At 32.2% G+C, this 24,067-nt stretch overlaps 4 protein-coding genes and 1 pseudogene across 6 annotated transcripts; 2 read left to right on the forward strand and 3 right to left on the reverse strand.

Annotated features, from left to right (window-relative positions):
- The first annotated feature begins 1,091 nt into the window (after positions 1 to 1,091).
- Positions 1,092 to 3,980, forward strand: LOC146943746 (neryl diphosphate diphosphatase, chloroplastic-like). 3 transcript variants are annotated; one of them, XM_085742014.1, is made up of 7 exons: positions 1,092 to 1,155; positions 1,269 to 1,551; positions 1,826 to 2,201; positions 2,312 to 2,530; positions 2,751 to 2,889; positions 2,983 to 3,240; positions 3,424 to 3,980. In XM_085742014.1, exons 1-7 carry the CDS (start codon positions 1,153 to 1,155, stop codon positions 3,706 to 3,708), a joined length of 1,563 nt encoding a protein of 520 aa, XP_085598140.1. In that variant the 5' UTR covers positions 1,092 to 1,152; the 3' UTR covers positions 3,709 to 3,980. The 3 variants fall into 3 exon arrangements, with proteins under 3 accessions (XP_085598140.1, XP_085598141.1, XP_085598142.1); XM_085742015.1 differs by lacking the exon at positions 2,312 to 2,530; XM_085742016.1 differs by lacking the exon at positions 2,312 to 2,530 and having other exon boundaries at positions 1,826 to 2,069.
- A 1,167-nt stretch (positions 3,981 to 5,147) lies between these two features.
- Positions 5,148 to 8,169, forward strand: LOC146943747 (neryl diphosphate diphosphatase, chloroplastic-like). Its single transcript, XM_085748772.1, has 7 exons — positions 5,148 to 5,171; positions 5,267 to 5,549; positions 6,048 to 6,423; positions 6,503 to 6,721; positions 7,008 to 7,146; positions 7,238 to 7,495; positions 7,713 to 8,169. The coding sequence occupies exons 1-7, from the start codon at positions 5,169 to 5,171 to the stop codon at positions 7,995 to 7,997; spliced, it is 1,563 nt and encodes a 520-aa protein (XP_085604898.1). The 5' UTR covers positions 5,148 to 5,168; the 3' UTR covers positions 7,998 to 8,169.
- A 1,521-nt stretch (positions 8,170 to 9,690) lies between these two features.
- Positions 9,691 to 11,044, reverse strand: LOC146943748 (uncharacterized protein At5g01610-like). Its single transcript, XM_085742021.1, has 2 exons — positions 10,211 to 11,044; positions 9,691 to 9,977 (listed from the first exon to the last, which is right to left on the reverse strand). Exons 1-2 carry the CDS (start codon positions 10,638 to 10,640, stop codon positions 9,922 to 9,924), a joined length of 486 nt encoding a protein of 161 aa, XP_085598147.1. The 5' UTR covers positions 10,641 to 11,044; the 3' UTR covers positions 9,691 to 9,921.
- A 3,371-nt stretch (positions 11,045 to 14,415) lies between these two features.
- Positions 14,416 to 15,716, reverse strand: LOC146943749 (uncharacterized; annotated as a pseudogene).
- A 1,406-nt stretch (positions 15,717 to 17,122) lies between these two features.
- On the reverse strand, positions 17,123 to 19,939 carry LOC146943750 (multiple organellar RNA editing factor 9, chloroplastic-like). Its single transcript, XM_085742020.1, has 5 exons — positions 19,566 to 19,939; positions 18,312 to 18,409; positions 18,152 to 18,217; positions 17,882 to 18,058; positions 17,123 to 17,570 (listed from the first exon to the last, which is right to left on the reverse strand). Exons 1-4 carry the CDS (start codon positions 19,919 to 19,921, stop codon positions 17,883 to 17,885), a joined length of 696 nt encoding a protein of 231 aa, XP_085598146.1. The 5' UTR covers positions 19,922 to 19,939; the 3' UTR covers positions 17,123 to 17,570; position 17,882.
- Positions 19,940 to 24,067: the final 4,128 nt, after the last annotated feature.

Below are 24,067 nucleotides of genomic sequence, written 5' to 3' on the forward strand. Positions count from 1 at the left end.
TCTAAACTGATTCCATTATTTTGGAAAGGGTAAAGATGAATATCGCGGAACAGTAATCGTGATAGCTTTCAAGAATGACGTGTCATGGTTGTGGCCTTTGGATTTCAATTTTTTTCTCCACTGCTTCATTAAGAAAAATATATAGCACCAGCATGCCTTGATTTCCGTGCCAGGCAAAACTGTGATTGGCCAATGTGTTTTTCGGGATGTTATCGGGACAAAATAATTCTAGATATATAGCACTACTGTTTTGGAAATCACCAACACATTCATCTTTATTTTTATTTTTAAATAATCCGATTGTAATTTTGTAAAGGATGAACCATTATATTCTTAAAAAAAAATGACTAAACTTTTTTCTTATCCCTAAATTACGGGGCACCTTATTTTCACTAATACTTTAACATCAAATATATAAACATACATTAAATAAGAATACCAAAATCATAACATTCATCAACAAATACTTGTAACAAACTTTCCAAACATCAAAGTACAATACCAAAAGTTGCATAAAATGCTTGCAAACATCGTACCAAATAAAGAAAGCGAAAGACCTCTAAATTTCCTAAAATCATGTCTCACAAAATAACAACGTTCAAGAGCCTAAATGCATCATTACAAGTTTACCGTATCAAATTGGGTCCAGTAAACAGGTTATCCGGATTTGTTAACTGGTTTTGCAATTTTGTAAACTAATAGTACCCATTTACCCAACCCAACCGTTAAATTGGGTCGATTCAGACCTATTTGATCGATTTTTTTTCGGTTTTACCCGGTCAATTGTTTACACCTCTAATAAAATGGGGTGACGGCTCACAAGAAAGACCATATCGAAACTTCTAAAAGCAATTTTTTTTTTTTTTTAAAAAAAAGAAGTGATTTTTTCAAAAAAAATATACAACAAATGGTCCCTGATATTAAAAAATAATATATTTAATAGAGAGTTAGATGGGAAAACGCTAATTGCCTAATTTAATTCATCGATTGGTTGCCACAGCTTCTTGTAAATAAATCTGTCCCCTAAGAAAATATCCACCATATTAAACATTAAGTTATAAATAGGACCACAAATTGTTCCCATTTCTTCAAAATATGCATCTTCCTTCAAATCAAAGATTGTTGTAGAACTATCAAAGCAAAAACTTCAACATGGTAAGTGTGTCAAAATACAAATGTATTTTTTTACAAGACAAATGTATATAACATCTTTTGTTGGTCAACATCTTTTAATATTCAATGTTATATGAAACTGCTTTACACTTCAGGATATTATCTATGGAAAACAAGCTTTGATATTGAAGGAAGCCAAACAAGCATATAAGAAATTACTTGCTTCTGACGAGGATCCGATGAAAAGTTTGTGCATGATTGACATTATCCAAAGACTTGGCATTGAACATCACTTTGTTGAGGAGATTGAAGAAGCCCTTGAAAAGCAACATAAAATGTTGAGCAGCGATCCCATTGATTTTGTCAATAGTCATCAACTCTATGAAGTTGCGCTTACATTTCGGTTGCTAAGACAGGGCAGACATTATGTTAAACTAGGTTAGGATCTTTCATTCTTCAAAAAAAAAATTAATCATCATGGCCGAACTCCGGATTACCAGGGTCATTTTTCCCTAGGGACCGGAGGTCAACATAAAAAAAAAAAAAAAATTATATACATGTATAGCAAAAGTCTAACAAAGAAGACAGAAAGTAAAGACACGCATATTTTGTTCACGTCTTTTTTTTCTTCTTCTTTCTTCTTTCTGGTAAATGTGAGCTTTATTATAGTGAAGTGGATAGTTACTAATCATCAAATGTAATGGCTGAGCAGATTTGTTTGACAGCTTGATGTGTAACAAGAGAAATTTTAGAGATAAATTTGGTGAGGATGTGAAGAGTCTCATTTCTATGTATGAAGCATCCCAGCTAAGTATAGAGGGAGAAGATGATCTCGACGATATAGGGCATCTCAGTAGTGAGCTTCTTCATGCATGGTTGTCAAGTCATCAATATCACAGTGAAGCTATATATGTTGCAAACACTCTTCAGTATCCACTTCACTATGGCTTGTCAAGGTTAATGGACAAAACCATATTCCTAAGATGTTTGAAGGGTAATAATGAATGGACAGGTTTAGAGGAACTTGCTAAAATCAATTCCAGCATAGTTAGGTTCATGAATCAGAATGAGATCATTGAAGTTTCCAAGTCAGTTTCCTAAAGTAAAAATATGTTATTTTAGTTATTTAATTATAAGGACCACTAATATATGTGTTTCTTCGTAATAATAATAATAATAATAATAATAATAATAATAGATGGTGGAGAGACCTTGGAATGGCGAAGGAGCCAAAGTTTGCTCATTATCAACCACTCAAATGGTACATGTGGCCCATGACATGCTTTACAGATCCAAGTTTTTCAGAGCAAAGGATTGAACTCACCAAAGTTATCTCTCTAATATATGTTATTGATGATATTTTTGATGTCCATGGGACACTAGACCAGCTTACTCTATTTACAGACTTAGCTACAAGGTATTAATTTCAAATAAACAACCAAAGGCCAACATTTAAAATATTTTTAAAGAATTACTCCAGTTGATTTTAATTGATCACACACATAATTGAGATTCAATTTCATTTGCTACAAAAAGGTTTTGGTAGATTTATCTATAAAAGTATACCTAGCCAGATATGTTCAGAATTATATTGATATATCATTCTAATATTGCAATGAAATGTTCTCTCAATTCAGATGGAAATTGGCTGGTACAGAGGCGCTTCCAGATTTCATGAAAATTTGCTTAAGTTTTACGTATAAGATTACCAATGATTTTGCAGAAAAGATCTACAAAAAGCATGGATTGAACCCTATAGATACGCTTAAAAAATCGGTAAAATAATCAAGTGTGTTTATAAATAATTCACCTTATCGATTATTTTTACCGACTATATATTATATCTAATGAAGTATTTATGTGAAACAGTGGATACAATGTTTAAAGTCTATGTTGAAAGAAGCACATTGGTTGAACTCTAGTCGCTTGCCAAAGGCAGATGAGTACTTAAACAATGGAATTGTTAGTTCAGGAGTGCATGTGGTACTTATCCATTCGTTCTTCCTCTTTGATCACATTCAAGATGTAACTAAGGAAGATATTGCTATTTTAGATGATGGCTTTCCAAATATCATGTATTCAGTAGCAAAAATTCTTCGTCTTTCTGATGATTTAGAAGGAGATATGGTAAAGTAGAAGTTTATTCTATAATTTATAACAATTTGAAACAGTATATATTGTTGTTTCATTTATTCTGCACATTTTCTAAATCACCAATGTGTTTTATGGGCTATTAACATGTTTATTGAAATGCGTCTTTTTGTTAAATGCCATGTTCTAATGATATGAATTATTGTCCATGCAACGCAGAGTTCAGATCAAAATGGTCTTGATGGATCATATCTTGATTGTTACATGAATGAACACCAAGATATTACAACTGAAGAGGCACAAAGGCATGTTGCTAACATGATTTCAAATGAATGGAAACGTCTCAATCAAGAAATCATAACTCCAAATGCAATATTTCCATCATCTTTTACCAAATTTTGTCTTAATGCTGCAAAAATGGTTCCTCTGATGTATCACTACAAGAGTAATCCTAGTATCTCCAATCTAAAAGAACTTGTCAAGTCATTGGTTAATGTTAATTAGTGCTAGGTTCATTTAGTACACTCTCCAAAGTTGTGGTTTCCTATTGCATAATTTGTATCAACTAATAGAGATACTGTTGTAAACGTTTCACTATTTGATTTTAGTTTATACATCCTTCTTATGTGATCCTAGTTAAGCAAGGGCTTTTGCTTTAGACCTCTTAATATACAAAAAAATTCCCTTAATATATTGGGCCGGCCCTGCATAGAGATTTTTTCCGTCTGCATTGCATTATATCTGTTATGGAAAAACAACATACTTATTCTTAACTATACTTTTGAGTTAATCTGTTTTAAGTTTGTTAATCTTTGTTTTGTTTCTATTATAATTTCAATAAAGGGGAAACTAACATTAATATCAATCAAAATTCTATGAAAAGTACTTTCTTAAGTAACTGGACCAGTTTAAGTTTAAACAGCACACTAATCAAAACAAAACTACTAAACTCTTAACTAGACATGGTCACATGGTGTAGGCCTATAATATATTTGGAGGGGAAATGAAAACAAGTCAAAATAGAATATTATACTTTTTGGCTAAATATCCAGAACAACAAGCAATTATGTATAATTTAAGGGATAATACAGCAGTGCGAATTAGAATTATCAATGAAATACAATGGTTGTCTGCCAAGGTTTATGTTGAAAGCTTGGTTTCCGACATTTTGAAAGCATGTTAACCCTAATTAATGGTAGTGATACAGTGTGGGATGGTTGGAGGAAAAGAGCTTATTGAAGCTACAATAGTTTAAGTTACAATACTCATTTGTGCAAGACATTTAAGGGCCTCTTGATGCCTTTCTTTTTGATTTCTTGGAAACATTTGAAGCAAATCACTGCTTAGTAATTGTTCTGTTTTACAACTCTTCTCCTATTGTTGGAAGCATGTGAATGTCTCTAAATATTTATTTTTATAAATAATTTAAGTTCACTATTTTTAAGATCATTTGAGTATACTAGGAATATATTGTTGTAGTTGCCCAAGATCCAGTAATCTATGCTCGAATGTTTAGATTTATTGTAATTTGCAACTTTGACAGACTTATCAAAGTGATAGTTCCAACTTCCAAGAGTTCATCAAAATGAAAATCTTCTAAATCCTCTCCTCAGCATTATCTAGCACTACAAGTAATCAACTTGGAATGTGAAACCAACATAACAAAAGTCATACCCTATAAAAATAAAAATAAAAAAGTCACACCTTTGATATTAAAAAAGAAATGTTTAAGAGAGAGTCAGATGGGAAAACTCAACTGCCTAATTTTATTTATCAATCATGAACCATGCATTAAGTTATAAATAACTCATCCACACGTTGTTCCCACTTCTTTAAGATATATTCCTTAAATTATTGATTATTGACTTTGTAAACTTCAAGATTAAATCATTGCAAGAGTACTTAAATAACAACCAAAATTAAGCTAACCAAATCAAAGATTGATCAAAGCAAAAACTTCCAACATGGTATGTGTGTCAAAGTACAAATATACACAATATTGTTCTAATATCTATGTAACATCTTTTAATATTTAATGTTATGAAACTGGTTTACATTTCAGGATATTATTTACGTAAAACAAGCCTTGATATTGAAGGAAGCCAAACAAGAATATATGAAAGTACTAGCTACTGGCGAGGATCCAATGAAAAGTTTGTATATGATTGACTTAATACAAAGGCTTGGCATTGAACATCACTTCGCTGAGGAGATTGAAGAAGCCCTTGAAAAGCAACATAAAATGTTGAGCAGCGATCCCATTGATTTTGTCAATAATCATGAACTCTATGAAGTTGCACTTACATTTCGCTTGCTAAGACAAGGAGGCCACTATGTTAAATCAGGTTACGATCTTTCCTTCTTCAAAAAAGTTGATAGAATTAATCATATAGAATAATGATACTTCAAGATTTTGATGGATTTACTCACTTTTCCTCCTCTTATTCAATGATTATACAGAGCACATGCAGATACAATAGCAATTTGCAATATGCAAAATAAAAAGCATAGCATTACAAAATATGTACATACTATATATTTTTTTTTTCTTCTGACAGAATAGTAGCAGGGATTAAACCTTGAATATTTTGCATATAACAGGAACATATGTACATATTATATATCAATAATTACACCTGAAAAATATATAATAATATACCTTCTAATGATAGAAATTAAAATTAAAAAGTAACTATATACATATATAGCAAAAGACTAAGAAGATATAGAAATTAAAGACAGACATATTTTGTTCGCATCACTTTTTCTGATATCACTAACACTGATTAATGAGCTTTGTTTTAGTGGATAGTAACTAATCATCATATGTACCGGGTGAGCAGATATATTTGACAGCTTGATGTGTAACAAGAGAAATTTTAGTGAAAAATTTGGTGAGGATGTGAAGAGTCTCGTTGCTATGTATGAAGCATCCCAGATAAGTATTGAGGGAGAAGATGATCTCGACGATATAGGGCATCTCAGTAGTGAGCTTCTTCATGGATGGCTATCAAGTCACCAAAATCACAGTGATGCTCTATATGTTGCAAACACTCTTCGGTATCCACTTCACTATGGCTTGTCAAGGTTAATGGACAAAAGCATATTCCTAAGTGATTTGAAGGCCACTAATGAATGGACATGTTTAGAAGAACTTGCTAAAATCAATTTAAGCATAGTTAGGTTCATGAATCAGAATGAAATCATTGAAGTTTCCAAGTCAGTTTCTTAACTTAAAATGTTATTTTAGTTATTTAACTGTAATGATCGCTAACGTACACGTTTCTTTATATAATAGATGGTGGAAAGACCTTGAAATGGCTAAGGAGCCAAAATTTGCTCACTATCAACCACTGAAATGGTACATGTGGCCCATGGTATGCTTTACAGTTCCAAGTTTTTCAGACCAAAGGATTGAGCTCACCAAAGTTATCTCTCTAGTTTATGTTATTGATGACAATTTCGATGTTCATGGGACACTAGATCAGCTTACTCTATTTGTAGACTTAGTTACAAAGTATTTGAATTAAAAATTATAGGTCAATATCATGAAATACTTTTATAGAATTACTCTTGAAGTCAGTTGATTATTTATACGTGTGTGTGCACGCGTGTTTACAATCACTTTTTTGGTTGCAACGGGTTTACAATCGCTTGATCACGTATAAATGAGATTTAATTTCATTTGATATAAAAAAAGTTTTAATATATATATATATATATAAGTATACCTTGCCAAAGATGTTTAAAATTATTTTGATATATCATTCTAATATTTATAATGGATTGCTCTCTCAATTCAGATGGAAATTGGCTGATACAGAGGAACTTCCAGACTTCATGAAAATTTGTTTAAGTTTTATTTATAAGATTACCGATGATTTCGCTGAAAAGGTCTACAAAAAGCATGGACTGAACCCTATCAATACACTTAAAAAATCGGTAAAATAATTGTGTTTTTATATACTTCACCGTATCAATTATTTTTTTATAAACCACATACTATATATAATGAAGCATTTGTGTGGAACAGTGGATACGATATCTAAAATCTGCGTTGAAAGATGCACATTGGCTGAATTCAGGTCACTTGCCAAAGGCAGATGAGTACTTGAACAATGGAATTGTTAGTCCAGGAGTGCATGCGGTACTTGTCCATGCGTTCTTCCTCTTTGATCACATTCAAGATGTAACTACGGAAACTATTGCTATTTTAGACGATGGCTTTCCAAATATCATGTATTCAGTAGCAAAAATTCTTCGTCTTTCTGATGATTTGGAAGGAACTAAGGTAAAATGGATGCAGTCTATTCTACACATTTTAGCGCCCCATTTGGTCCCTTTAGCCCAATTGAGAAACTTGAAAAGATATAATGTGATATTCAACCATGCATGATTTTTCAATCATATGCACACAAAAGTATGTTATTAATTTGTTTATTTAAACAAGACTTTCGGTCAAATGCCATGTTCTAATTATATGATTTATTATCTATGCATGAATGCAGAGTGTAGATCAAAACGGTCTTGATGGGTCATATCTAGATTGCTACATGAATGAAAACCAAGAGATTTCAGTTGAAGAGGCACAAAGACATGTTGCTAACATGATTTCAAATGAATGGAAACGTCTCAATCAAGAAATCATAACCCCAAATCCAATATTTTCATCCTCATTTACCAAATTTTGTCTTAATGGTGCAAGAATGGTTCCTCTCATGTATCACTACCAGAGTAATCCAAGTCTTTCCAATCTACAAGACCTTGTCAAGTCATTGGTCAATTTTAATTAGTGCTAGATTCATTTAGTACACTTTCAAATATCAAGGTTTCTTGTTGAATAATTTATATGAACTCATGGAGATATAAAGCACTTTACTGTTATAACAGTAAATTGCTTTTACCATCACTGTTGTAAACAATTTGTTTCACTATTTGATTTTAATTTGTACATCCTTCTTATGACATCCTATACATTTGAATCTAATTATTGTCTGAAAAAAAAAAAAACATAGGTGTGATTTTGTTTATCAGCGTCGCATTTATCTGTTATCGAAAAACACAGTTACTGTTAACTCTAATATGTCTTTAGTTTGTTAATCTTTGTTTTGTTTTTATTATGCAGTTATGTTGAATGTTAGTTTGTTATTCCTTTCTTGTTAGGTTAGTTTGATATGATTAAAACAAAACTAGTATACTCACAAGTAGACATGGTGACATGGTGTAAGCCTATAATATATTTGGAGTGGAAATGAAAACTAGTCAAAATAGCATATGATACTTTTTGGTTTGCATTTGGTTCCTACTCATATGCTTTATTTTACTGAAGACTAAGCAGAAGTTATAAAGGTTAAAGGGCTAAAGAATTGAAGATGCCCCTGAGTACTTGTGCTGTTATTTAGACAACTAGAAATTTGATGGTGGGGAGGGGAGAGTAAAGAGAGGGACAAGAAAACTGTTGAGGGCTTAAACCTTAAAATAAAAGCAAGAGCAGAATCTATGTTGTCTACTTAAGGGTGACATGCACCACCTGCTATGTACTTCAACCAAATTGAAGCTATGTGCTAATAATATTGTTCTAGAATTTGAGCTCAACATGAAAATGCTTTGTCCTCTATTAGAATAGCAGCCTGGTTCAAAAGTTAAAAGGATACAAAAAATGCAGACAAAGTACATGTTTGACCACGGAGCTCGGCTAATTGTGCCGACCTCTTAGATTGCAATATTGAAGCAGTACCTTTCTTTTAATCAAGCTCAGGATTTACAAAGTATAACTTGTATGTGACTACTATAGTCAAGTTTACAAGATTACCCATGAAGTATAACCCACTTATCAGGAACTATGAGTTATACTCAATATCCTCTATCAAGAACCGGTAACATAACATCTAGACTTGAAAATAAGATAGGTTTCCAATCTTGATGATGAGAATTGAGGATTGAGGAACTTTATGTTCAATATTTGAATCTAATCAAACAAGTTGATATATATTTTTTTTTTCTCAGTCCTTAGAAAATACTACACAACTAAGCAAAATGGCATAATATATATATAATAAATAAATTCACATCAGACTAACCTTAATGATTATAATCACAATGTTTATCTTGTCTATCCCATTGACCGTCTAGCAGTCGATCAATGCATTTGAAGATCGTTTGATTGAAATCAAACAGTCTAGATTTAAAGCTCGATAAATAAATCAAAAATATGGTAAACCACCGATCAACATTGGATGACTTAGATCTTCTGCAGTCAAGCAGGGAATCCATTCAATTTTAACATGGACCACCAAAGGTTTTCACCACTCAAAATGGGATGGTTAAATTTGGTTCCAATAATCATCAAAATCAAAATAACAGTAAGAGTTAGTAGATTCTCTAAATATTTTCAGTATAGAATCAAGTAGGCTTTTCTTTCAAAGAACAGTTTCCCTCCTATAGTACTAAAAGAAAAGGGAAAGAAATAAAATTATAGATATGACATGAAATGAAACAACTTTCCTTGAAGATTAGTAATAAAAGCGGCACACAAAATTGCAGAAATTACAACAAACACCGCCATCAGTTTCTAATTTCTTTCCTATTTTTCTCATGAGTCATGAGATCTATGCACATTACAAAGTATAATTATTTCTAATGAAAAACAAACAAAAAAACAAAACTGGGAATTGAACAAAAAAAACCATCTTTCCAGATAGATAAACAACCAATCAACTATCTCTGATCTTGAAATCCAACACTCTTCCTTCCAGCCATATTCATTGAGAGGCCTACATACTCATTCAAATTTAAAATCAAAACTCTGCATAACAAATGAATTCATAAATTCTTGAAATAAATACGAAGTTCAAATTCTATATGTGCACAAGCTTTCCCTTTGCTAATTATAGTAACAAAGCATAAATAAAATAAATAGCATCCTCTACCGCGTGCAGTATGGTGCTACAAAAAGCGCATCATACTGTCGGTAGAGGATCCAATTTCATAAAGGGCGATTGATTACCTTGGGATCTACAAATTGGGGGATCTTCAAAGAGAGAAAGAGAGAGCTGTTTATAAGCAAGACCAATATCAATAAGAATGAGACCTGATGAAGGATCGTCCACAATGATATCTTTAACCGGTAACCAAAGGAAAAGCTCTTCTTGAGAAAGACCCTCCAACCCTTTAAGCTGACCAAAACTAAGATTAGCACGAACAACAGTTTCAAAGAACACTCTTGTTTCATACTTTACAATACAAGGACTATCCAACTTCACTTCCAAAACACCACTTTGATCCAAATTGTATGATTTTACACTCTCCGGAAATAGCCCCACCGGTAAACCATGGCCGCGAAGAACCTCTTGAAGAGAAGTATATGCATCTATCACGGGAAATGCAATAAGAACAACAAGAAAAATTGCATCAAAAAATCTGATTCTGAGTGCCATAAGAAGCTAATGAAGTAGTAGAGCTTTTGAATGTGGACAGACACAGAATAAGGTTTTAAGAGGGTTTTTAAGGTAACATGTGACAGCACTATTTTTGAACACTATGATTGGTATTTAGAAGTGGGAGTCAGAGAGGACAATTGATATAATTTCTAGGTTTTTGTTTGGTTTCACATAGATTATTTGACTAGAAGCCTGTACATGTGAAATTAACAAACTACCCTGCGTTACAATCTATGATTGTTGTCTGAGGCAAATTTTGTGTAATGTGACTAGCAAGTGTGACAAAAATTAGACAGCTCCAAAGTTGAAAAAAGGAATAAAGTTAACGTTACATTTTAGTAATCAATTATTATTATGATGGTAAGGAAAATTAGTTGGTTTGTTTGGTGGTGATACCGATCATTTTGAATATGGTGGATATAGAAACTATATAATAAAAATAATTAATCATGCCGGTTGAAAACAACGTTGCCTTTACGATTTCTAATGTGTTTTTTATATATATAGTGACATATATTTGTACGATAGTGTCTTATATTTGAAAATGAATTTGATTTGAATATATTTTTAATTTAACTATTCTTTGGCACTTTGGCCTTAATTTGCGCTTGGAATGGGACCAATCATATCAATTCTTTCTCTTTGTCTTCATCTTTTTGATGGGGTATCATTGTATTATACCAAAGTCAAGTCATGCTTTGTCGAATGTTGTGGAGGATAATTTGATCTTCTTTTAATTCCTTTGATTAGTAGTAGTTAATTTAGTTCATAAGTTTAAGCAAAGTATAGAAGTGGATCCACTGTAATCACGTAAACATGCGCGCGGAATGTGGCCATAGGCATTAATTAAAAAGATTTTAGACGCTAATTACGCTGATTATATTATGGTGGGAGCAAAATTAAGGCCCTAGCTTCATTACTGGGTTTGTTAATTTAATTTTAAAGACTTTTAATTACTACTTTTTGTCCTTAAGAGATCTTTATAAAGCATAATCCTAGCTTCCTAGAGTATTGGATCAAGAGTAAAAAAAGATTGTTGGATCAATACAAAATCCAACTTAAGATACTTAAGCGGTCGAATTCTGCTCTTCTCCCAACACATTTTGCTCGTGCCTAACTAAACTTCTCAAAATATCGCTGCGTGAGTTAACTCACGCAAGTGTTAATTTCTAGCGTGAGTTAAGTTGCGCAGCGCATGTTAAGATGCACAGATTTTAACAGTTGTGTTACTTAACTAACGCAGGGGTATTTTTGGTATTTCGGTTGAGCGTGAGCAAAATGTGTTGGGAGAAGAACAGAATTCTAAGCGATCTTGGATAGAATTTGGTTAAGCTTCTTAGGGTTTTGTATAATTGGTAACCTCTTATACCTAGGTGAGTTTGATTCGTAAAACAGAAAGTGATAAACAAAATAATATTCCCTCCTATCTTTATTAAATTATAATTTTTTAAAAAAATAAAAAATTTAGTCCTATTTATAAGAAAATGTTACAACTTTTAGGGCATGTTTGATGGTCAGGATATGATATAAAGCTGGATAGAGATAGGATATGATAAGGATAAACAGTAATCCTATCATGTGTTTGATGCGCACATGATAACAAACATGATATCATTATAATTAAATGTAAAAATTGCTCTCATAATTAATTAAATATTATAAAATTGGAATGTTATTAATTATAATAGAAAATAAATGCTATCATTATTTTAACTGGAAGCTTTTGCTACACGATCAGTCCCTTTGTACTCAATTTTTTATTTATTTTCTTGCTATAACGTTAAATTACATGTTGAGGGTGATGTTGTTGGCCTCTTAATTCAAATGATTGTATAGTGCTACAAATAATTAGCGATATCACAAGAATATAGTCGGTTGAAAGATAAATTGCTTTGTGGCATCACAATTTGGATTTGCAAACACAAACTGGAAGAAGCCATAATAACTCTTAAGAAATCAATAAAAAACAATTGAAGAACGGTTCACTACAATTTCGGCGAGAATGGTTTCGTGCGACATAAGGTTGTGCACTTGTGTTATATTATGCGAAACATGTTTTGTTTTAATAACTTGTTCTATCAGTTTTTCATCCGTTAGATTAATACAATGTTTGGATTTTATTGTTGAGAGGATTGAGAAAATAGCCGGATTGAGAGGATCCAGATCCTGATATGATATACTGGACACGGCGCAATTGTACCCGGGAGAGATATAGTAATATTTTTGTATGTTGGATAGCAAATATAGTATTTGGTATTTTTTTTTTTATTGTGTTCTGGACAAAAAAGTTGTCTCATGGTTTAGTGAGGGACAATGATAGTCGTTTTGTCCACTCTTTATGTTTTGTATAGTCTCATTACCAGTTTCTAGATCAATCAAAGCACAAAAAAAGTTATATATAATCTTTTGTATTTTTTAGCAAATCAAACGCACCATATATGGCATCAGATGGGCCAAGCAACACGCTCCTAGCATTCTAACCGAGGTGGGGGAAAATTGTTTAAAAAATTCGATGGACCATATAAAATATAACATGGTGTCAATGTATAAGTGTGTGTTTCCTATTATTATTCTTGTATTTTTTTTATCAAGGCAATGAAAATAAAATGCAAACCAGGATTAAGGCCTGAACCTATTTACACAAGAAAGAAGGGAAGCCTAAGGCTGTCCTAAAGCAACAAAAAGCAAAGAGGAGCCTGCCAAAAAAGCAAATGACTGCAAGCATACCCTAAAGAAATCTAAACAGACACAACAGCAGGTATGTGGAATCTTAGAGTATCAAACCATCCTAATCCTCTAATCACAAATATTTGGGATTACTTTTCACTACACCCTTTTTTGAGCGAGTTTGTATGTGCTCACTACTTGTGCTTTTTGGTGAAACTTGTCTATTTGTTTGCTTCTTTTGCCTTTTGTTGTTAGCTGCGCTGATGGACAAACAAGGCTAGACTCATGCTCCTCATTAGTATAATCCCCCCAAAACTTTTGTAAAATTTCGACGCTTCTCTGAGCTTCAGAAGAACAAACAACTGCATTATTATTATTCTTGTATAAATGAACAAAGAATTGAATTTGAAGAACTCATATAACTAGGGTGGTAAAATAGGTCCAGACCAATGGGTCAGATAGTTTAAGTTGTAGTTCTAGGATGTGTGAGTTAAAGTGTTGGAGCTGGACCACTTAAGTTGATATTTTATGTTGAATCGGCTAAAAAATGGTGTGGGATGGGAGTTTCAATTCACCTATCTAAGTTGGCAACCCCACTTTAAATAGGTTGATCCACAAATGTAAGGGCGGGCGAACTATGCTGATTGGACCGTTTTGTCACCCTACTCAGAACAAAATCATATAGAACATAGATGACAATATGATAGATTTGGACTCTACTTTTCTATCTCTTACTACTAAACAACCTCATATGTTTTGAGAAGAATATTTTTAAAAGGCATAAATTAACCAAAAGTATATTTTCAGACACCATAAAAATTACTTAATTTTTATGGAGTAGAGATTCTCTCCAATTCTTAAAAGAAATGGAATAGTTGTAAAATATGTGTACATCTGAATTCATATTTGTGAATGTGGTGTAAAAAAATTTCCCTAGAGTTAGCTATTTTTGAATTGCAAAATATGATATATTCAATGTTCAATGTAAATTGCAGGACAAAGCATGTAAACATGTAAACATGTAAACATGAAAATTTATTCTTTTCACCTCTTTGAATCAAATTGTTACATTTATTATTACACTAAAACTGCAGGACAAAGCATGTAAACATGAAAATTTATTCTTTTCACCTCTTTGAATCAAATTGTTACATTTATTATTACAACAGAGACAAGCTTTACAACTTCAAATTCTTCCATTCACCATGATTCATCATTGAAATCAATGCCTTTCATAGCCATAGACAAGTTCTCCACCATAATCATCATCCCTTCTCCCACCATATGGATATGGACTCCCAAACAAATAATCTGCAGTCTCTTTCCACATATTCTCCTCACAATTATTTCCTCTATGAATGCCTACATTATTACAACAATTTTCTCTCTTCATTTTTGACAAACAAGGCCAAGTCCCAAACAAGCTTTCACAAATATCCAATGTTTCCAATCCATATCCACTAGGATATTGAGGAGGAGTCACTTCCTTCACAATCTCAATCTCACGCTCACCAAACCCACTTCCATCAATAGACCCTGAATTGTAATCATCATCTTTTTCCTCATTATAAATTATAATCACTATCTTCAGATTCTTCACCTTCATAAGCCTCACTAGTTTCTTTTATAGTACTATCTTGTAACTGTGGCTTTTCTACAGCATTTTGGTCTATGGTTTCATTTTGAGGTTTGATTACTTTCTCATCAAGTTTTGTCTCTTCCACAGGAAGAGGAAGAGGAATTGGAATTGGAATTGGAATTGGAGTTGGAGTTGGAGTTGGAATTGGAATTGAAGTTGGAGTTGGAATTGGAATTGAAGTTGAACCAGAACGAGGATAGCAAATTTTATCTGAAGGTGCAAGAGGCTTACCATAGGTTTTATCAATGTCATATCCACCACCATAAGGTGTTGGATCATATTCATCAAATGCAGGTTCATTGAATTCCAAGGTAGAATAAGATAGCACAAGCTGAGTCATACCATAATTAGGATCATACACGTGATATTTTGGATCACTAAAAGTTGTGGCAGAATATGCTATGGTTTGGTTATAACTATGATCAGGGTAATTATTACTAGGAGCAAAATATGAACTTGAATCATAGGCATAATTTGGTTGATTATAGTCATAGCTATTGTAAGTCATAAAAGATGGAACTTGAGCATAATCATAATTGAAAGTATAAGAGTTGAAATTGTTCTCACCATAATCAGATCCAGAATAGGAAGAGTTGTAGTAGGCCATGCTTCATAAGAGATTGAAGATGAAAACTTCAAAAGTGGTTACTGCATATGCAACTATGACATGAGTTTTGGATCAACTCTTCCCCCACCTACCGCATAATTCTTATCTATGCTAAATTGTCCACATGCTTGGAATGCCACTTTGCACATGAGGAACCCATTTTCTAGCATGTGTGTCATGTGTCAACACTTACCAAGTGTTCATTTGACATAAAGTCATAGAAAAGTCATCCATGGCTTTAAAGAGTACTTATATCTAGTTAAAGAGTTGCCACCAATCTTTTTATTAACCTAGCACATAAGCTAGATTAGGTGAAACTACTTGAAATTTTATCACTACCAGTCATTAAGATTTGTATTTAAAAAAAAAAAAAAAAAGCTCAAATACAGTTATTTTAAAATAAAATAAAATAAAGGTTTTGAGTAGGAGATGAAGTAGGACTAATGGGACATAACATATCAATTCTAACCAGCAAAGCAAGGGCCAGGGCATTTGTTTACGGTTGATGTTAGGACTAGCTTTTCAATTGTATATGATTGGAGACATTATGATCAACGATGGCTATTGGCTGATGGATACTGCAGACCCAATTAAAACATGGTGGTCTGATTGTGACATAAAAAGAATCTTTAATTTTAGTAGTTTTGTCAAGTTAATGCTAACTGTGGTGAATTATTTCATTTTACATGTGTTTTGAGATAGAAAGAAAAAATGGTTGGTAACATGTATTTTTACATGCATTTAGCAATCCCCAAACTAAAACTCAACCATGAGAGGATGATAAAATGACTCCAATTTGCGAATATAAATAAACCCCGCTGGATATAATTTGAACTTTTTAGTAATAGTAGACTTAAGAAAAAATATAAATTGTCCAAAAGGGAGATGCTTGAATGATAGATATTTAAGAAAGGGGGATGCTCGAGTCTTTTAATTATTTAAAGAGATTTTATGCATATGAAAAAATATAAATTGAAAAATGTCAGTCCACTCAATAAATCTTAAATATCTCGATTGATATTTTTATTAACTGATTTACAGTTACTAAATTCATTTAAATATCCAAATAAATTGTCCTAAAAGGAATAAATATAAATTGAAAAATGTCAATCCACTCAATAAATCTTAAATATCTCGATTGATATTTTTATGAACTGATTTACAGTTACTAAATTCATTTAAATATCCAAATAATTTGTCCCAAGAGGAATGCTAGCACACACATTTTAACACACTTTCTTTGATTGGTTAAAATAAATATGAGTCTCACCAAATGTCTATAATAAATTTGGTGGATCTCATATGAATTTAAACCAGTCAAAGAGAATGTATTGAAAACTATGTATTAAAATGCATGTTGCTAGCATTTCTCATTGTCCTAATTTTATTTCATTATAATTGTGTTTGAACATGTATTGTGCTACTGTTATTATAGTTTTAGGTTTTCTATTTTAGTCTCCAAATTATATAATTTAGTTTTGCAAAAAGTATCTATTAGATAATAAAGCAGAATATTGAATTTTGTCTTGACTTTTTTTAAAAATTCATATTCTAACACATCTATGGTTACTCATGATACCCATATAGGGCCATAAATATTATCAAATCCGTTAAGAAAGCTAATACATACTTGTATGCTTATCATGGCTGGTGTAATTATGCACCATGACACCTAGAGCTAAATATGCACATTGTCTGAAACAATAGTTGTGTTCCTATCAGTCACTTTATGTGTTCAAAATGTCATGATCTTCCAAATTACAAACAACCCTAACACCAGTCTTACATCTCATAAATAATCACACAGTCCAAAAGCACATATTCCTAAGATAATTTGTGACATGCCCTTTTGAGTATGCTGTAAACTTTATATAACACTATGCATCTAGCGAGGATTCAATATGGGTTTGAGCAGCTTCTAGGAGTTATATGAGCTTGATAATGCCGCGTGATTAAGGAGGAACGATCCTTTGTTTTGGAATTACTCTAAACAAAACTGAAAATCACCTGAAGGCTGCAACAAAAGTAAATTATAAGTAATCGTAGAGTTTGATAAGATGTAATTAACAACATGCACGGGAAAAACTAATGGAGCTTCACAGAACAGTTGGGGAAGAATTAACATATTGATAAAAACCCAGCAAATGAACTTCCATCTCAAAGGAATCCCATTCTCATTTCCTATTAGACAAAAATCCTAACTCTCCCTTGACGGGAAGTAAGCCATGATATGAATCATTGATAGTTTATATAGGTATAACTTAACATATCAGGAAAGATAAGACCAGTAACATCCATGCTGGAACAGAGAATGGAATGGATTACCTCATGTAGAGGATGAATCTGAGGCAGCTGTCTCTTGTCTTGGCTTTGGACGCCCAGCAGCAGGAGGGCCATCCCTCCGTCTCTCATACCTTCTACCGTCACTCTTTGATCCACTGCGTTTTGGTTGATAAGTAGGGTACTTGCAAGGAATTATCTCCCCGTTGATGTACTTGTCACCTAAAATTTAAAAGAATTGATATTTAGTGATAAGATTTTCAAGAGGTAGAATATTGAGCGCATGAAAAATTAGGTTAAAATCGAGAAAGTAACCTCCGTAGTCTTTATTTTTAACATCTATGTATGAGTCTGGAAGTACCCAGAGAACACCAGGCAAACCTATAAGCAGGACAAGCATAAATAAGATATTAAGAGCAATAATTCACCAAGAAACTTCACAAGATTGTCAAGACAATCCGAATTGAAACATTACCCTTGAATTTCTCAGAGGTTGCTTCATCAACAGTGCACTGAAATCCAGTGTAAGTTGTGGTGCTAAAGGCATACATGTTCTTCTTAGCTTCTTCCATGCTGATACACAACCACAAACACATCTATTACTATTGTATTCAGCATTGCACAGGTTTGTCTAAAGAATCCATCATTACCATGTTGAACAAAACAAAATCCATTGTTTTCCACATACAAGTCCCCCACAAAATAGAATCCATTATTACCATTGTATACCATTCACCAACCAACTTTTTATTTACAATAATAACCAAATTCTTTTCCCACAAGATGGGACGCCCTACTAGGTTGTTAGGTTCCATGTCTAAGTTCTCAAACTCACGTCTAGAGTGGCAGTTCCGTAGATATTTTTACTTCTAACATGAAAGCTACCACTTAGTAGCTTCTATAAACTCACGTCTGCATCCAATGCCCACCCTACCAGAGACATACTACATGGATCACATGAGGCACAATGCCCTAATAAGAACCATATATAATAGTATGCGATTTAACTTGAAACCTTTCTAGAAGGCTTGGACCATAATTTTCCTTGGTCACAACTTGTCTCTAAATATTGAACTATCTTTCATTTGGTCTACCATCCTCAAGGATACTTCTATAGGTCTTCTGCGAACATTCCAAACCACCTAAAACGAGACTACCGTAATTTGTACTACCCTACTTCTCTAATGATTCTGTTCCTAATCATGTCTTGTCTTCGGTGACCCGTGACCAATCATTTAAAACACTTAATTTACTTTTTTGTTAGTTCTTTACTACACAACATTTACTCTCAAATAATATTTGTATGTTTCATTGAATTGCAGTAAAATTTTCGCTGAAACATTTGATACATTTCTATCACAAATCACACCTAGAATATTCTTCCATTTCATAGTAGCCCAGTTGAGTCATATTTGAACCATGCTGAAGTCTAAACAAAATATTTATGTGTGACCGACACTATTGCTATATATCCTAGATTATTAATAAAATATACAATATCTACGTCCATTCCAATTTCCAAATTGAAACAAAGCTTTCACCTTTAAAACACAATCAATAAAAATTCTACAATTATCCCCAATAACGTAACCCCAACCCATGTACTACCTACAAACAACTACAAAATCTTCATTTAACAAAAAAAATATCATAAAAATTAAAACTTTATTCAAAATTATGAAATAAGAAATGAAAAACAAAATTAGAAGCAAAAGGGGCAAAATAGAACCTTCCCAAGACAGTTGCAAGAGTTTGAAGATAAGTATCAATCATTTGCTCACGAGAGGGTGCAGGATCTTTAGGAAACTCCATTACAATGAGCCAATGATTGTAATCACAACCAGGAAGCATAATTGTCTCTCTCTGTTCATTGCTACTGCTTCTTTTTGAAGAGTAATCTTCATCCAATACTGCTTGAATTCGGATAGGGTTTCGGGAATTGGGTTTGGATTTGATAGAGAGAGGATTGAAGTTGAAACTTGGGGTTTTGGGGTGATAGGGTAGGGTTAGGGTTTTGGAGGAGAGAGCGAAAGAGGAAATTGTGGCCATTTTGAGAGATGGAAGACAAGTTTGTAACAATGCCATTGGAAATGATAAGACTCTTAAGTTCAGTTCAGCCGTTTTGTGTATTTGAACAAGAGATTTGCTTTATACGACGTCGTTTTTGACCTTGAACTCAACTTCATTATGGGCCAAGTCATAATGGACTAATATCAACCCACTTTTTATAGAGGAGAGAAGAAAATGTTCAAAGAAAATTGCTCTTTAGACACCTAGTTTTTGCTCACAAACATTTTAAACCGACTAAAATGTCTCAAACGGCAATTAACTATCGTTAGCTTCGAAACAATAGTTGATTGTTGTTTAAACCTAGAAAACTAACAATGTGTATGATTAAGAATTTTAAGCACTTACTTGATTACTTGCTTAACTTTGAAGAAATTTGATGGAGTTTGAATTTAACTCTTAATTCTTCTGCATTTGATATGGTATATTTTTGTTGGTGTGTTTATTGGAGCTTTCGGAAACACAATTTCGACATGTTTTTAATGTGAAACTAGACCATTGACCCGTGCTCCGCACGAGTCTTATTGACTAAAAAGACAACAATTCGTCTGTCTATAATACTTGTCAAAAAAAATGTATTATTCCAAAATAAAAGATAGTTCACATATAAGTCGTACCATTTTTTTAAGTTTAAAAATCTAAAAGAACGACTAAAACTGAGTGTTTTTTCAATGGGGGATCAATTCCGCGTTTGAGTAAAAAAAGAGGGACGAAAACGCCTATACTAATTGACCTTGACTCTCATTGAGAGTCATTACTCATTACAAATGAAACAACTAAGCATTCATACCATTATAGCTTTTAGGAAAATCCATTTCAACAAACAAATAAAATAACTAACATTGTTAATGAAACAAAATGGAATTCATCTTAAATGCTTGTTAGCTTTTAATTTTTTTTATAGGTGCTACATAAGTGTGATGAAATCAAACATAGTTTTTTTGCACAGAAATCAAACATAGTTGTCACACAAATATAACAATTTAAAATCAAATTAGAAATTTAAATTACATAGCATTCAAATAGAGTAACTAAACATCAACCTGAATTTTAGTAAAATAGAAGCGATGTGTTTATTTTGCTTTGCATAACAATAGGAGATTTCCATAACAATTAACATTTAAATTAAATTAAATCTAGGGTTAATATAGTAAAATCAGACAGAGAAATTAGGGTAAATCTAGGGCAAAATATTTCTTACGGGTTAACTTTAAGTAATAAGATATAGAAGCGATCTGTTTATTTTGCTTTGCATAACAATAGGAGATTTCCATAACAATTAACATTTTGATTAAATTAAATCTAGGGTTAATATAGTAAAATTATGCAGAGAAATTAGGGTAAATCTAGGGCAAAATATTGCTTACGGTTAACTTTAAGTAATAAAGAGATGCATAAAAATAGAAGCAATCTGTTTATTTTGCTTTGCATAACAATAGGAGATTTCCATAACAATTAACATTTTGATTAAATGAAATCTAGGGTTAATATAGTAAAATTAGGCAGAGAAATTAGGGTAAATCTAGGGCAAAATATTTCTTACGGGTTAACTTTAAGTAATAAGAGATGTCTAAATATAACATCTGAAGACCTTTGGCACATTTACGTTGAGAAATATCTTTTTCATTTTTTTGAGAGGTTTTCTAGAAAATCTTTGAAAACAATATGAATGTGGAAAAAGATTGGGAAATTTTCAAATAATATGGGAAAAATATGCTCTAGAATAATAAATATATTGTGGCGTGTGCATTAATATATTTGTTATTTTAAAGTATGTAATTTTTCCCACATTATTTGAAATTTACGTATTCACTAGAACTTTTACCCGTGCTACCGCCCGGATCATAAAAAATGGATAAGCTAATATATTGTGATATGATCCATTACATAGATAATAAAAGAATTAAGAACATACAATGGTTCTTCACACATTTTGGAAAATCTCCTTATACACTACATTTGAAGTGGTGTTAATACAGTCCTCATTGTCATCTGTTAATAATATTTTTAGGACATTATAAATGTAGTAGACAAAAGCAAAATTTTATAGTACAATCTCAACTTATAATTTTAATGTCATAATTTTAAATAGAACTATAAAAGCAGACTGTGCAATTGATTCAAAATATTTTTAGCGACATTCAGCAGCAATCTATAATTTTTTAATGAAAGAGATTTTGGCAAAAACACCACACAAATTATAAATTACTGAAACAAAGAAAATGTATTTTGATTCCTATCAGTTCTATATGTAAGTTTAAAATATCTGTCATGATTCTATATTTATGTCATTTATATTGTGCACTTAGTTTTAATGATAATTTTCTTGTAAATTATCATACGTCAACTATCCTACTGTAAATCATCCTACCACTGCTTGTTATAGTAATATGTTTAACTCCCAAAACAACTAACATAATTATGGCCGAATAAATTAGATTGATGGTAAGTTGAATAACTTATACATAAACTATATAAGAATAGAAGAACAAAAAAATCCAAAACAATTAGATATGACAGAAACAAATTTGCATAAATTGTAAATCCCTTCCTAGTAGTAAAATTTGTTGCTTGTTAAAATATTTGAGGGATGTAACAAAACGTAAAAATAACAAAACCTAAAAAAATTAGGGTTAGTATTAGGAGGGAAAATATTAGGTTTAGTTGTTGCAGACTTAACAAAATTAATAAATAAGGATACAACATCTGAAATGAATTTATTTTTTTTAGCAAAAGGAAAGCTAATTCATTCAATTCAAAATCAATTGATACAAAGTAGGTGGTACATAATAGAATATAGGGGGTTGGGGGTGAAATAACGATGTCAATAATATGAGCGACCTTATTTACTTGTCTCCGAACTTACGACACTATAAAGTAATTTCTATTAAATATGAAACTTCTACATTGAGACACATGGTCACCAAACTCGTTAAGGGGGAGATTGTTGGTGGCGAGACCATGAGATAATGTTTTGAAATCAGTTTCAAACCAAACAACATGCATTCCATTTGATATAGCCACTTTGATAGCTTCTAGTAAGACTATAACTTAGGCTTCTAGAGCGGTGGTAGAAGAGTATGAATGATCTGACTTGCTCAACAAAAGTAATCATGTAGAGTTTCAAAAACACATCGCACCCCAAGATAGATTTTTTGTTGGAAAAGGCGGCGTCCACATTACATTTGATCATGTCTAACTCTAGCTCGGTATAAGAATGGTCATGATCTTCATTCTGTACCTCTCATGTGACTATGGAAGAGAGAGAGAGGTGTTAGTGGCTTCCCATAGTTTAGTGTTACAACTCTTCCATAAACTCCATATAGTAATTGCTACTAATAATTGTTGTGTTGCCAACCTGTCAAATAAATCAAACAACGTTGTCGTAAAATTGTTAGCATTAGGATTTATCAAAAAAAAAAAAAAAATTGTTAGCATTAGGGAGTAGCATTTAAAAAGTGTCATGAATGTCAATTAATTTCCAACAACTTGTAGTCCTTGAGCAAACAAAGAAGGTATGCATTTGTGTTTCAACGAGAAGATCACAAAAAAACATAAAATTTTGCTTTTCACCCTGCACTTTTCACTCGCGTCCTACAACCATGCCAAAAATGTCCTTACGTTAGTTAACTAACGCATGTGTAAATCAAACATGACTTAATTTTACACATGCGTGATTTAAGTCACGCAACATGAGTTAACTCACGCAGGTTATAAAAACTCACGCTAGTTTATATGTACATACCTATGAAATTTCACCAAATGAGCATCCAAAAAGTGAGATGAAATAACGAGTGGTAATAAAGTATCCCAAAAATAATAATAATGATTCTTATTGTTTATGAATGGAACAGCAAATTGACTTTTCACAGCATAAAAAATCTAATGGGTCGTATTTATGTTTAAAATTCTTGAGATTTTCTTGTCTTTTATCTATATTATATACAAATACAAATGTTTTACAATGGCCAATAATAAATGCTTTTTCTATCTAGCCTGTCCACATATGCAATTGTGCCACTTGGCATTTCTATCTTATATTTAACAACTTTGCTTGCACTAATCTACTTAAGGCAACTACCACAAAAAAAAAAAAACTACATAAAGCAGTATTATATTACATTTAAAAAATTCTACATAATGCTTCTTCTCTCTATGATGCTG

The sequence above is a fragment of the Medicago sativa genome, chromosome 2, assembly GCF_051527215.1.
Source record: "Medicago sativa cultivar Bolivia chromosome 2, Bolivia_mono, whole genome shotgun sequence".
NCBI classification, from domain to species: Eukaryota; Viridiplantae; Streptophyta; class Magnoliopsida; order Fabales; family Fabaceae; genus Medicago; species Medicago sativa.